This window comes from Pelophylax lessonae (genome assembly GCF_965119305.1).
Source record: "Pelophylax lessonae genome assembly, chromosome: 3".
In the NCBI taxonomy this organism is placed as follows: domain Eukaryota; kingdom Metazoa; phylum Chordata; class Amphibia; order Anura; family Ranidae; genus Pelophylax; species Pelophylax lessonae.
In genome coordinates, this window is record NC_138770.1 from 561,591,594 (window position 1) to 561,605,129 (window position 13,536).

At 42.9% G+C, this 13,536-nt stretch overlaps 1 protein-coding gene across 1 annotated transcript in view; it reads right to left on the reverse strand.

Annotated features, from left to right (window-relative positions):
* Positions 1–13,536, reverse strand: part of CRNKL1 (crooked neck pre-mRNA splicing factor 1) — a 35,113-nt gene that overhangs the window by 7,765 nt on the left and 13,812 nt on the right. Inside the window, exons 7-10 of the mRNA XM_082250963.1 lie at positions 9,803–9,973; positions 9,480–9,671; positions 2,459–2,518; positions 2,139–2,219 (exon numbers count right to left, since the gene is read on the reverse strand). Coding sequence (XP_082107089.1) covers positions 2,139–2,219; positions 2,459–2,518; positions 9,480–9,671; positions 9,803–9,973 — 504 coding nt within the window. The remainder of the gene's footprint in view (positions 1–2,138; positions 2,220–2,458; positions 2,519–9,479; positions 9,672–9,802; positions 9,974–13,536) is intronic.

Sequence of the window (13,536 nt, forward strand, 5' to 3'; positions counted from 1 at the left end):
ACGTGGCTTATGGTGCAGGAAATTATATCTGAATGATGTCTGTAGCTGTAGGCATCATTCAGATATCTCCACTGAAAGCCCAGGACGTCATCTGAAGTCGAGCGGTATAGAAGTGGTTAAACAATGAAATAGAAATGAAGGACCATTGGTCCCAAGCAATCATATCGTTAGATAATCAATTGTCAAGGCCCTGCCTGGAGATGTGATGTGCCTTATTTTTATAAAAAGATCTTTCGGCTAGGGCTCAAGCTAGCAGGAACAATACAATCTTCCCCACGACTAAAAAACAAGGTACTGCTCCCGCTTAAGGGCACATAAAAAAAAAAAAAAAAAAGGGGGTTCCACACAAAAGTGGAACTTCTGCTCATCTGCTTCTGCAGGAACGGGTACCTGTTTTTGACAGGTATATACTTCCCCACTTCTCGGAAGTTCGGCCCCCCTCATCCTACCCCCGTTGCCGAGCCAATTAAAATGTGCAGCGTGCTTCACGCATGCGTAGTAGGGAACTGGCTGTGAAGCCGAAAGGCTTCACTGCCAGTTTCCCTTAGAACGAATGGGGGGGGGGGGGGCAGCAGACATCGGCTGGGGTGCTGACATTGTGGGCTCCCTGGACAGTAAGTGTCTATATATTAAAAGTCAGCAGCCAGAGTATTTGTATTTTGAATCTGAATTTTATTTTTCCCCCAGCTGGAACACCACTTTAAGGGAAAAAAGGAGAAAAGAAAGAAAAAGAGGGCGGAGGAATGGGGAAGGAGACAATCTCCGTCCCGGGGGTTCACTATGGATATATTGACTCGTGTTGGTTTACAGTTCTAGAAAACGCGTAGGTGGTTGTGCTAGTGGGAAATAATCTAGCCAGGGCTGCCAACTCCAAGTGCGTAAAAATGTATCATGTGTACCCTGTAATATTGCCATCAGTTTCTCATTCACCAGATAGTCCTGCACCTGACTTTTTACCTCGTCAAAGTTAAAAATCGGCATCTTCCATGCTTTTGCGATCGTCTGCTTCGTTGCTGAAAATCAATGGGTGACTAGAGTGCACTCTCGTTTGGTAGCCCATTCTATTGTTTTGTGTAAGAGCGCCTCCCAGGGATCTTTTTGTAGATTTATATGCAACACCGAATTGACTAGGTTATTGACCCTTATCCAAAGACGTAACCTTAGGGCATGTCCACCAAATATGCTTCATATCACCATCATCTAGGTCTGAACATCCCCTAAAGCATTTAGAGGGGTAAGAAGGGAGGCATTTCATAATTCTAGCTGGAGTAAAATACCACCGAGACAGAACTTTGAAGGAGTTTTCCAGAGCTATGATATTGCGGGAGGAACAGAAAAGCGCCTCCCAGATTTTTTTCCACGTCTCTGGGGGTTTGTGTGGCACCAAGGTCCCTTTCCCAGTTGGAGCAATAAGATGAGATACGCGAGTTAGAACTGTTTAGTATGGAAACATATAAGGAGATAAGGCCTTGGGTTGTGGATGACATCCGGCATCTAGTCTCAAATGCCGTCGCGGTCGTAGACCAATCATGGTTTTTTGGCAGGGATTCCAGCAAATGACGGATTTGAAGATAAACTCCCTGTCAAGTTTTTACTGTATTTAGCATCCCAGCCGGGGAGATTTATCCTCTCTATTTGTCTTGATGACCATTTTCACTGAAAAAGAAAGTGATGGTAAATCCAAAATTTTAGAGTTGTCACCAGAACAAGTTGTAAGGGTCTATATTCAAATGGGGACAACTGTATAAGTGAGGAATTCCAACCTCTTTTTTGAAGATCTCCTTTTATTTCCTGTTGCGTATCTGGAATAGGAAGTGAAGGGAAATCTCTCCCTAATTCCTGTCCCAACATTTCCATACAAAAGTTATGGTACAGCAAACATGGGCCATGATAACAGGCAAACCTTTTAAAGTGCTTTTGCAAGCCCCAGATGGAACCGTTACCAAATTAAAAATTCTGATCTCAGACTGACTCTTTTACAACCAAAAGAGCAAGTAAAATAAAACTTTTAGATATATATTTTAAAGTTTCATAAATTAGATTTTTTTTATTGATTGCATATATAATGTTTAGCTTATTTTATCACAGTGTTCAAAGAAAACATGCACAGAATGAATCAGAATTTTACCCAAACTTACCAAAGCTTTTCGAGCCATAGGAAGATTTTTCTGTCGTATCTCAAATTGTGCATACATTAACCAGAGTTTTGCAAATGTAAACTGGAGGGGAAGAAAAACAATAATGAGGTCTGAGTTCAAAACAAGCCATTGCACTACCTCACTGTGGGTATGGAGCCACTACCATTACTTGAGGGCATGCATCACCAACTGATTAAATGGATAAGTGCATTTAAAACATCTTTTTAACTCTCCAATTAAACTGCTAAGACCAATTAAACTGCTAAGACCATGTTAAGTCTAAGTGTTTTTGGGCTCAAATGCTTGTACTTTTATTTTACCTTTTTGTGTGGTATTAATTCTAAGCAGGCTTGATATACTTGTCTGGTCCTTTCTGGATCCTGTCAAAATAATATACAATGAATTCATAAGTGATATGTAAGCCTCCAATGTGAGAAAAAAAATCACCATTAACAACTCTCTGAAATAATTACAACATGATAATACAAATACATTTATGAATATTAATTTGCAAATTATCAGGCTTAATTTTTTTGCTAATCAGATTCACTTGAACTATTATTAGCAGGTCCTACATGCACCTCATAGTTAGTGAACTACAGTGCCAGGTTATCTCTGCAATAGCAAAGTACAACAGTGATTAATAGAATACTGGATGAAAAATTATTATTGTCCTCCGAGAACTTAGATTTCCTAAACTTCTCTGGTTATTCGTAACCTTATACACTGCGATAGTCTTATGCAGTGTTTCAAAATCATTATGGGAAATCCTCAATGTATGAGTACTTTAAAGAAACTATGCATGTAAAACAACATTATCTGAAGATTGTAATGGGTTATATTTTACATATAGATGCATCTAAAAAAATCGAATATCATTAGAGAGTCTGTGGGGTATTGTCAAGAGGAAGATGAGAGACACCACACTCAACAATACAGAGGAGCTGAAAGCCGCTATCAAAGAAACCTGGGCTTCTATAACACCGCAGCAGTGCCACAAGCTGATCGCCTCCATGCCACGCTGCATTGATGCAGTAATTCAAGTTATGAGTGCATTCTATACTGTACATAGACATACTTTTCAGTAAGCCAATAATTCTGTATTAAAAATCCTTTTTTTTACTGGTCTTATGTAATATTCTAATTTTCTGAGATACTAAATTTTGGGTTTTTACTAGCTGTAAGCCATAATGCTCAAAATTAAAAGAAAGAAATGTTTGAAATATATTACCCTGTGTGTAACGCATCTATATAAATATATGAGTTTCACTTTTGAATTGAATTACTGAAATAACTTAAATTTATGATATTCAATTTTTTTTTTTAGATGCACCTGTATGTATTAGATAGGTGTTATACTGTCTGTGGCTGTATCTGCACTGCTCTCTACACTTGACAGCTGCTGTGTTCATATTATATTCTTCTTGCCTTTGGAAATAACAGATGGTATGGGGGTGTGGCTAGAGAAACACATTGAAGTCTATGGGGAGAAGCAAGTAACACGCAGAGCAGCCAATAGGACTCAAGCTGCTGGACTATATGCATACTCCGCAGTTGTGACCGATTCTGTTCCAGCCAAACTATAATTCCCATCATGCCTCTGCCTATGGGAGTCATGCTTGTAACTATCTGCTTTGCAATGCCTCATGGGACTTTTAGTTCCGCAACAGCTGGAGGGCCACAGGGTGAGCACCCAATCGTTAGCATAACTGCCCTACACTTACAGCAGTGATACACAAGGACCAATTCTGAATGCAAGCCAGTAATCCTACTAGTAGGAGTTTGGCTTCTATGATGAAAAACAGAGAGGAACACATGATGAAAAAGTAACTCCACTTTTGTTGAGAAAAAAAAAAAATTGGATTTTTGTAAGAACTTACGGTAAAATTCTTTTCTCTGAGTCCTCTGTCAGACGCAGCTCTCAATGCTTCTACACTTATGGGTAATGCGCCATCTACAGGAGTAGACTAGGCAGTGAAAAGTTTTCACTTGACACGCCTATAGGGGCTGTCCCACACGACATTACCCCAGACACACTGTGCTCTAAATCGTAGCAAGCAGTGAAAGAAGACACAACCAACCCCAAAATAGAGGGGGAGCTGCGTCTGTCAGAGGACTCAGAAAAACTTATTTTACGGTAAGTTCTTACCAAAATCCAATTTTCTCTTACGTCCTCTGACAGACGCAGCTCTCAATACTTCTTCACTTATGGGACGTCCCAAAGCAGTGTAGGCATGAGGGGTGGGAAGAATGCAATCAACAACTGTTAACGCCTTTCCAAGGCTAAAAACGTAGCCAACAGGGCAACAAAAAGCTCAACCAACACCAACAGGAGCTTTCCCCAAAAAAGCAAAACTTCACCCCTGAAGAGAAACCATGGTCTCTTCGTCAAACAGCAGCCTGCAAAACCTTGCGGCCAAAGGAAGCATCCGAGGATGCCATCAAATCGAACTTGTAGAACTTTTTGAAAGCGTGTACAGACAACCAGGTCGCTGCTTTACACACCTGAGCCACAGATGCCTGATGGCAAAAAGCCCCAAGAGGCACTCAGCGCTCTAGTAGAATGTGCCCTCCCAGGGAAAGGAGACACCTGACCCTTTAACGAATAGGCCTGAACAATAGTCTGTCTGATCCACTTTGAAAAGGTTGCAGCAGATGCAGCCGAACCCTTACCAAGTCCCTCAGGAAGGACAAACAGAGAATCAGATGTCCGAAAGGACTCCGTGGCAGACCGGTAGACCCTGACCGCCCTAACCACATCCAGTGAATGCAAGGCAAATTCCTTGGGATGCTAAGGCTTAGCACAGAGTGAAGGCAAAACAATATCTTCATTGAGATGGAAAGCTGACACCACCTTAGGGAGAAAAGATTGGTTAGGACGCAGAACAACCTTTTGCCTATGAACGACCAGATAAGGAGAGTGGCAGGACAGAGCTGCTAACTCAGACACCCTGCGAGCAGAGGTGATAGCCACCAAACAGGCAACCTTCTGAGACAACAAGGACAGAGAAATATCCCTGACATTTTCAAAGGGAGGTCGTTGAAGAACGGACAAAACCAAATTCAGATCACACAGGAGGTAAAGGGGACCTCCTCGGCGGAGCCAAATGACACACCCCTTGAATAAAGATGCAAATCAAGGAATTAGTCGCCAAGGGACGTGGAAATAAATGCCTAAGGCCGACAACTGACCTTTAATCATGCCCAAAGCCAAACGTTGCTCCACGCCCTTTTTTAAGAAGGCCAAGACCCTCGCCACCGACAAGGAGCGAGGATGCAATTTTTGTGACTCACACCAGGCAAAATACATTTTCCAAGTACGATGATAAATCTTTCTGGAAGTCATCTTCCTAGCTCTCAGCAAGGTAGGAACCACAGAATCCGGGATACCTCTTTCTCTCAACACCTGGCCTTCCACAGACACCCTGTTAAGGCCAGCGACCGTAAAGCAGGATGGAAGATCGGCCTTCGAGACAGCAGATCCTCTCTCAGAGGCAGCCGCCAGGGAGGCCCGACGACCATCTTTACTAGGTCTGCATACCATGACCGGCGAGGCCACGAGACGCACAGATCCACCTCCGGAGTTCCCCATCGGGCACACAGGAGGCGAAAACCTTCGGATGCAGGGACCATTCCCCCTGATCCAGAACCTGACGACTCAGGCAATCCACCTGCCAGTTCTCCACTCCTGGAATGTGAACTGCGGAAAGGGCCGGAACTTGTCACCCCAGCCCGACAGGCAGGCATCAGTGGCGACCACCGTCAACAACAGTGGCAGAGAAAAACCTGCCCTGGCTCAAAGCGGGCGACAGAAGCCACCAGGAGAGTTCTGACCACGATTGACGGCTGAGACAAATCATCCTGTCCAAAGACTGTGGGTCCATGGCCCACTTGACAAGAATCTCTATCTGTAGAGGCCTTGTGAGAAAAGGAGCGAATGGTACCGGCTCAAAGGTCGACACCATCAGCCCCAAGAACTTCGTGCAGGTCCGCAGGGAGGAGAGAACGTTGTCCATGAGCAACCTGATCTCGCCCTGCAAGGTCTGAAGTATGTCCTCTGGGAGGAAGACCCTTGCCTGAGAGGAGTCCAGGATCATGCCCAGGTAGTGCAGACGCACCGACTTCTGGAAGCCGATGGTCCAACTGAACTCCTGAAGCGTCTGGACCGTGAACGCCCAGTCGCTCAACAGGGTGACATGAGAGCTCGCCCTCAACAGGAGATCGTCCAGATGTCTGAGGATCGCAATCCCGTTTGCGTAGAAAAGCCAGCACCGAGCCCAAAACCTTGGTGAAGACCCAGGGTTTCTGTACTACACAATCACTCCCTGTGCAAGCAGATCCTGCACCGCCTCCCTGGGATCCTGAAATTGATCCGGAGATAGACGGAGACATGATGGAAAGAACCTGTCTGCTGAGCGAGACTGAAATTCGGTCCTGTGCGAATCAGGTCGTGAACACATTTGTCCAGAGCCAGAGACAGCCAGGGTCCTGGAAACCAACACAGATGTCCCCCCACCCCCGAATCGTGTGAGGGTGTCCCTTCATGCAGAGGAGGATTCATCCACTGAACCGGACTAGCTAGTCTCGGGGCTCACCTGACCAAGCCTCCTTGTTCCCTCCAGAGGCCCTGAACGGTTTACCTTTCTTTTGCGCCCCTGAGGCACGAAAAGGATGCCTGTGAGCCTTGAAGGAAGGCCCCCGCTTGCTTCGAGGTGCCTTCCCCTTAGAGGATTGGGGAAGAAGAGTACTGTTACCCCCCTTTAGACCCTTGAGTAACCCATCCAAGGAGTCACCAAACAGACGTTAACATAAAAAGGGAAGATCAGTTACGGCATTCTTAGAAGCTTAGTCCGCCGACCAGCACTTCAGCCACACCATGCGGCGTATGGTGGTCCCCACCGCAGACACTCTGGCAGCCAGAGGAGCCGTGTCCAGGGCCACATCACACAGGTACACCATGGCCTGGGCCATCTGATCCATGAGCTCAATTAGAGTTGGAGGAACCGACTCAGCGGTCAAGTTACTCCTAAGTACCTTGACCCATTCCATCACCATCTGAGAAACCAGAACGGACACGAACACAGGTTTCAGAATCGAACCCACCAAGTGCAGGTGGTGGGAAAGGGATTCCATTCGTCTGTCCACTGGGTCCTTAAACACTGGGGAGTCTTCTACAGGTACCACAGTACCAACCAGGAAACAGTGTGATCCACCTTAGGTGACACTGTCCATTGATTGGAAACTGAGTCTGCAAAGGGGGACGGGGCTGAAAGCATTTGGGAACCACCAGCATGTGCTTAATGCGCCTCCATTGCTCATTCACAATATCGACAAGGAAAAACCTGACCCGACGTCTGGGCTTTGCAGGAGCTGAAGAAAACCCGCTTTCCTGATTGTGAGGGCTCATCGTCTAATTGCAATGTTTCCCTTACTGAACGAATCGGTGCTTCCACCAGAGCGCGTTCCCATGCTGCAGCTGATGACTCATCCTCCTCACTGTCAGACTGAGAGGACAGGGATCCCTCAGGAAGTGTGATGTCCATGGCAACCACATCAGCCTCTGGATCAGAGGACTCAGAGGGCATCGGCCGTTTGTTGGTAGAAATTTGTTTCATCACAAGATCCACCTTTGACGCCAGAGTTTCTAAGGCTGCAGAAAGACACCCCCACAAAACATCATCTGTCCCAGGGACACAGGGGGCTTTGCATCACTCACCATACCATGGACCGTGGGGCTCCCCTCTAAAACAGCTCACCTCCCACACTGAATGGGGGTGCCGTCAGCCAAGAGGGCTACGCTGCAACTCAGGGCGTTCCAGTTTGATGCGACCCGGCTAAGCATCCTTTTGCAGGCTCGTCCCCATGCACCGGGGCTCTGTCGTGGCAAGGCCTGGGCGAACCACAACTTGCTCACGCTCGTTGGCCAGGCTGGGAGACCATAAGGATCTAGATTATCCAGTGCAAAACCACAGCTCGGCTGTCGTTTGTAGTTCACCAGGAGGATCCCCCTGACACTAGCTAGCAATAGTGAGTAAAGAGAAATAAACAAACATTTCCAAAAGAAAATAAAAACTGAGACCGAAGTCCAAGCAGGGAAACCTAGGTCCTACTCCTTCACTAGGCAGCAAGAAACTGATTTTAGAGCACATTGTGTCTGGGGTAATGTCGTGTGGTACAGCCCCTATAGGCGTGTCAAGTGAAAACTGGGAAAACTTTTCACTGCCTAATCTACTCCTGTAGATGGCGCATTACCCATAAGTGAAGAAGCATTGAGAGCTGTGTCTGTCAGAGGACGTAAGAGAAAACAACATTTCCCTCTGAGTGATCTGAGTACATTTCAGGGATTTAAGCATTTGTTGCAGATTCCTACCTTTTGTTATTCTGAAAAAATAGCTGTTTGTCAGTGTCCATGTGCAAAGTGAATGGGAGTGATTTTATTATTATCAATAAGCTGCTGCACTTTGCAGAGTTCTAATGAGGGAAACAGCAGGGTCTGCATAACTTTACATATTTCCCTTTAGGAAGTATCTTCCCAAAAATGACATTTTTGTTTAAAGGTTTCCCAAAATTTTAGATTGCAGACTTCTAGGAAAATCAGTAAGCCAATCACACAATAGGGAAATTACATTAATGAGGGACTTTCTGTACACCATCTGTGTATGGAACGCCGCTAGGTTCCCGAATTGCATTTTACCAAAAAAGACAGCGCTGCAGATTGAAAAGATCTTTTTTTAGAACATTCAATTACAATATAACTTTTGTAGCAATTGAATATGTTATCTTTATTTTTAATTTGCCATTTTCTTCTCCACAAAACTGCAGTTACCTTTTAAGACCTTTGTGTTGCAAGAGGGCAAAATACCAACTAAAAAAAGACTGCAGTAAAAGCACAAAAAACACGCATTTGACATGCTTACTGTTTTTCATTTCAATACAACTTCTTTTTAAATTCGAAATTTGCCTCTGAACTTGCTTTGGATTGAGGCTACTTCAGGAAGAGTCAATACCCTAGCACAGCCCTCTCCCTCCTTGCATGTCATAGTCCTCTCCTAGGAGTTCCTTATTACTCCAGTCTTAAAAAAAAAAAAAAAAAAAAAAGAAAATTTGAAGTCAGCAGCTACAGATACCGATAGAGTTATTTTTACTTTTAAGTGAAGTTCCACTTCAAATACACATATAGTCTCATGGGAAGATCGTATGGAAATGTATGGTCTGGCAACAAAGTCTCCATGTGCTGCCAAATAACTCCAAACTTTAACAAATGTGACTTCTGTGACCCAATCTAGAAGTACCCTATGCTCTTCAATATTAAAAAAAAAAAAAAAACTGTATGGTTTATACCTTTGCCTCTAGCTCTTCATACAATGCATAGTTAACCCACAAGTATATATATCTTTTCCAGTGCCTCTTCTCCTTAGTGGGTGGGACGTTGGCGATAGCGCGTTCATACACCTCTCGGACAGTGTCAGCATCTGTATCACTTTCCACCAACCGCAAGTAGTCAAACCAAGCATCGTAATTATGAGGATTGGCCTTTAACAAAAGCGTAACAATGATTAGTTCCAATATTATATCACCCAAACTAGGAATCAAAAACAAGAAGAAAAAAAAAATCTAGCTGCAGCAATACACTATACATGTTTGTAATTCGTAACATCATTCACCTTGACTTCTTCCTCATACTGAAATCGCCTTTTATTCACGATGATATCTTCAATCCCCCTCCGGTCTCCATATTTTTTTTCAAAAACGGTGTAGTTCTTAAACAGTTCTTGGGCATGTTGCTTTGAGATCCTATCGAGGGCATATTTATAGATGACTCGTACTCTTTCAGACTAAAAAAAGAAGAAGTCAGTTTAGCTGATTTGTAATTTATTATTTTTACATTGTGGATGACTGAGAAGAGAGGTCATTGTGTTCACCCTATGCATTGATCAAGGCACCCCTTCCAGACATCAAATCCAGAGCCTTAAACCTCTGCTCCTCTGCTGTAAATCATTACGTCTTAGTCAAGCCTGCTTTCTGAATGATGAAGGAGCAACAGCCTACTGACTTATTAGTTCTTCTGCTCTCTCCTCCAATTAGCATTTTCCCCTATCTGCACATGTGCACAGCAGCAGATCCTGGTTGGCTCTTAGTCCATATGCTCCCACTATCAACCTGAGCACTGCTGCTATACAGGAAGCTGATATCAAGACAAATTTGAATATTACCTGTATGTGTGTGTATATATATATATATATATATATATATATATATGATATCTATGCACACAGTGCATCTGGAAAATATTCAGAGCGCTTCACTTCACATTTTGATATGTTACAGTCTTATTTCAAAATGGATTAAATTCATTATTTTTCTCAAAATTCTACAAACCATAGCCCATAATAACAACATAAAAGAAGTTGGTTTAAAATTTTTATAAAAAAAAAAAAAAAAATAAAAAAAAAAAAAAGACACATGTACATAAGTATTCACAGCCTTTAGCACTTGTCACTTAAAATTTAGCTCAGGTGCATCCTGTTTGAACTGATCATCTTTAAAAAGGTTTCTGCAACTTTATTGGAGTCCACCTGTGGTAAATCCAGTTGGTTGGACAGGATTTGGAAAGGTACACACCTGTCTATATAAGGTCCCACAGTTAACAGTGCATGTCAGAGCACAAACCAAGCCATGAAGTCCAAGGAATTCTTTGTAGACCCCTGAAACAGGATTGCATCGGGGCAAATATCTGGGGAAGGGTACAGAAAAGTTTCTGCAGCATTGAAAGTCCCAATGAGCACAGTGGCCTCCATCAGCCATAAATGGAAGAAGTTTGGAACCACCAGGACTCTTCCTAGAGTGGGCCGCCCGGCCAAACTGAGTGATCGGGGGAGACGGGCCTTAGTCAGGGAGATGACTAAGAACCCGGTGGTCACTCTGACAGAGCTCCAGCATTTCGCTGTGGACAGAGGAGAGCCTTCCAAAAGAACAACCATTTCTACAGCATTCCACCAATCGGTCCTGTATGGTAGAGTGGCAAGACAGAAGCCACTCCTCAGTAAAGGGCACATGACAGCCTGCCTGGAGTTTGCCAAAAGGCACCTGAAGGACTCTGAGAAAAAAAATTCTCTGGTCTAATGAACCAAAGATTGAACTCTTTGGCCTGAATGGCAAGCATGTCTGGAGGAAACTTCGCACCACTCATCACCTGGCCAATATCATCCCTACAGTGAAGCATCGTGGTGGTAGCATCATGCTATGGGGATATTTTTCAGTGGCAGAAACTGGGATAAGAATTCAGGATCGAGGGAAAGATGAATGCAGGAATGTACAGAGACATTTTTGATGAAAACCTGCTCCAGAGTGCTCTGGACCTCAGACTGGGACGAAGGTTCATCTTCAAACAGGACAACGACCCTAAGCACACAGCCAAGATAACAAAGGAATGGCTACCAGACAACTCTGTGATTGTCCTTGAGTGGCCCAGCTAGAGCCCAGACTTGAACCCGATTAAACATCTATGGAGGGATCTTAAAAACTGCTGTGCACCGACGCTCCCCATCCAACCTGATGGAGCTTGAAAGGTCCTGCAAAGAAGAATGGGAGAAACTGCCCAAAAATAGGTGTGCCAAGCTTGTAGCATCATACTCAAAAATACTTGAGGCTGTAATTTGTGCCAAAGGTGCTTCAACAAAGTATAGAGCAAAGGCTGTGAATACTTGTATACACAGTACATGTAATTTTTTTTTGTTTATTTAAAAAAAAAACTCATTTCACATTGTCATTATAGGGTATTGTTTGTAGAATTTTGAGGAAAATAATTAATTTAATCAATTTTACAATAAGGCTGTAACATAACAAAATGGGGAAAAAGTGAAGCGCTGTGAATACTTTCTAGATGCACTGTATATCTATCTGCATTGACTGCTTTTATACCTGCCAGGATTTCATTATTTATTTGCCTAGAGTTCAAAATTAGGTACTGTAATTTATTTAAAACAATTTTTGTACCAGTAAAACCAGCATGCACGTTTCCAAATAGGTTCTTGCCAATTGAATTCTGGGTATTGTAGGAAAGAAGAACAACATTTGAACCAGTGTTAGTCTTACAACCCAATCTGATACTTCTATTAACAAAAATTGTTTAAAAAAATTATAGTACCTAATGTTGAACTCTAGGCAAATAAATAAATGCACAAATAAATGCAGTTCTGTATTGAAGAATACATAATTAAATTGAATTTGACCTGATATCTGCTTCTTGCAATCCCTGTACAGGGAGGCTGAAGTGTGAGAAGAAGCAGTACAAGGAGCCAATCAGTTCATGTGCTGACCAGGAGCATGCTGACAGAAGGAGAAAGTACAAACAGATGTGTTCATCATGGTGCTGCTTCTCCTTTTATTCTTTATTCTGCAGTCAAATACCAGCCTGGGCTCAGAGAAAGTAGGTTGAATGATGCTGAAATAGTGCAGGGGGCAGCTCCCTATTAACCACTTCCATACAGGGCAGTTAAACCCCCCTTCCTGCCCAGACCAATTTTCAGCTTTCAGCGCTCTCGCACTTTGAATGATAATTACTCAGTCATACAACGCTGTACCTAATCAAATTTTGTATCATTATTTTCACACGAATAGCGCTTTCTTTTGGTAGTATTTAATCACCACTGCGTTATTTATTTTTTGTGATATAAGTGAAAAAAGCGAAAATTTTGGAAAAAAAAAAATTTTGTTTTAGTTTCTATTTTAAACTTTTTTTTTTTCAAACAGGTAATTTTTTTTCATAAATTTGGGCCAAAATTTATACTACTACATATCTTTGGTAAAAAAAAAACCCAAATTAGTGGTTATTATTTAGTCTGTGTGAAAGTTATAGAGTCTACAAGCTATGGTGCCAATCATTGAAAATTGATCACACCTAATCACACCTATCTCTTTTCTTGAGGCCCTGAAATGTCAGGACAGTACAAATGACCCCTTTTTGGAAAGTAGACATTCCAGGGTATTTAGTAAAAGGCAGGGTGAGTTATTTAAAGTTGTAATTTTTTCCCACAATTCTTGGGAAAATAAAGAAAAATTCTTTCTTTTTTTTTTTACACTAAATTGTCATAATAACAAGTTATTTCTCACACACAGTATATGCATACTTGTAATTACACCCCAAAATACATTCTGCTACTCTTCCTGAGTATGGCGATACCACATGTGAGACTTTTACACAGCCTGGCCACATACAGAGGCCCAACATTCAAGGAGCATCGTCAGGTGTTCTAGGAGCATAAATTACACATATAATTTCCTAATGACCTATCACACTTTTGAAGGCCCTGGAGCACCAAGACAATGGAATTACCTACAAAATGACCCCAATTTGGAAAGCAAACACCCCAAGGTATATTCTATGAGGCATAATGAG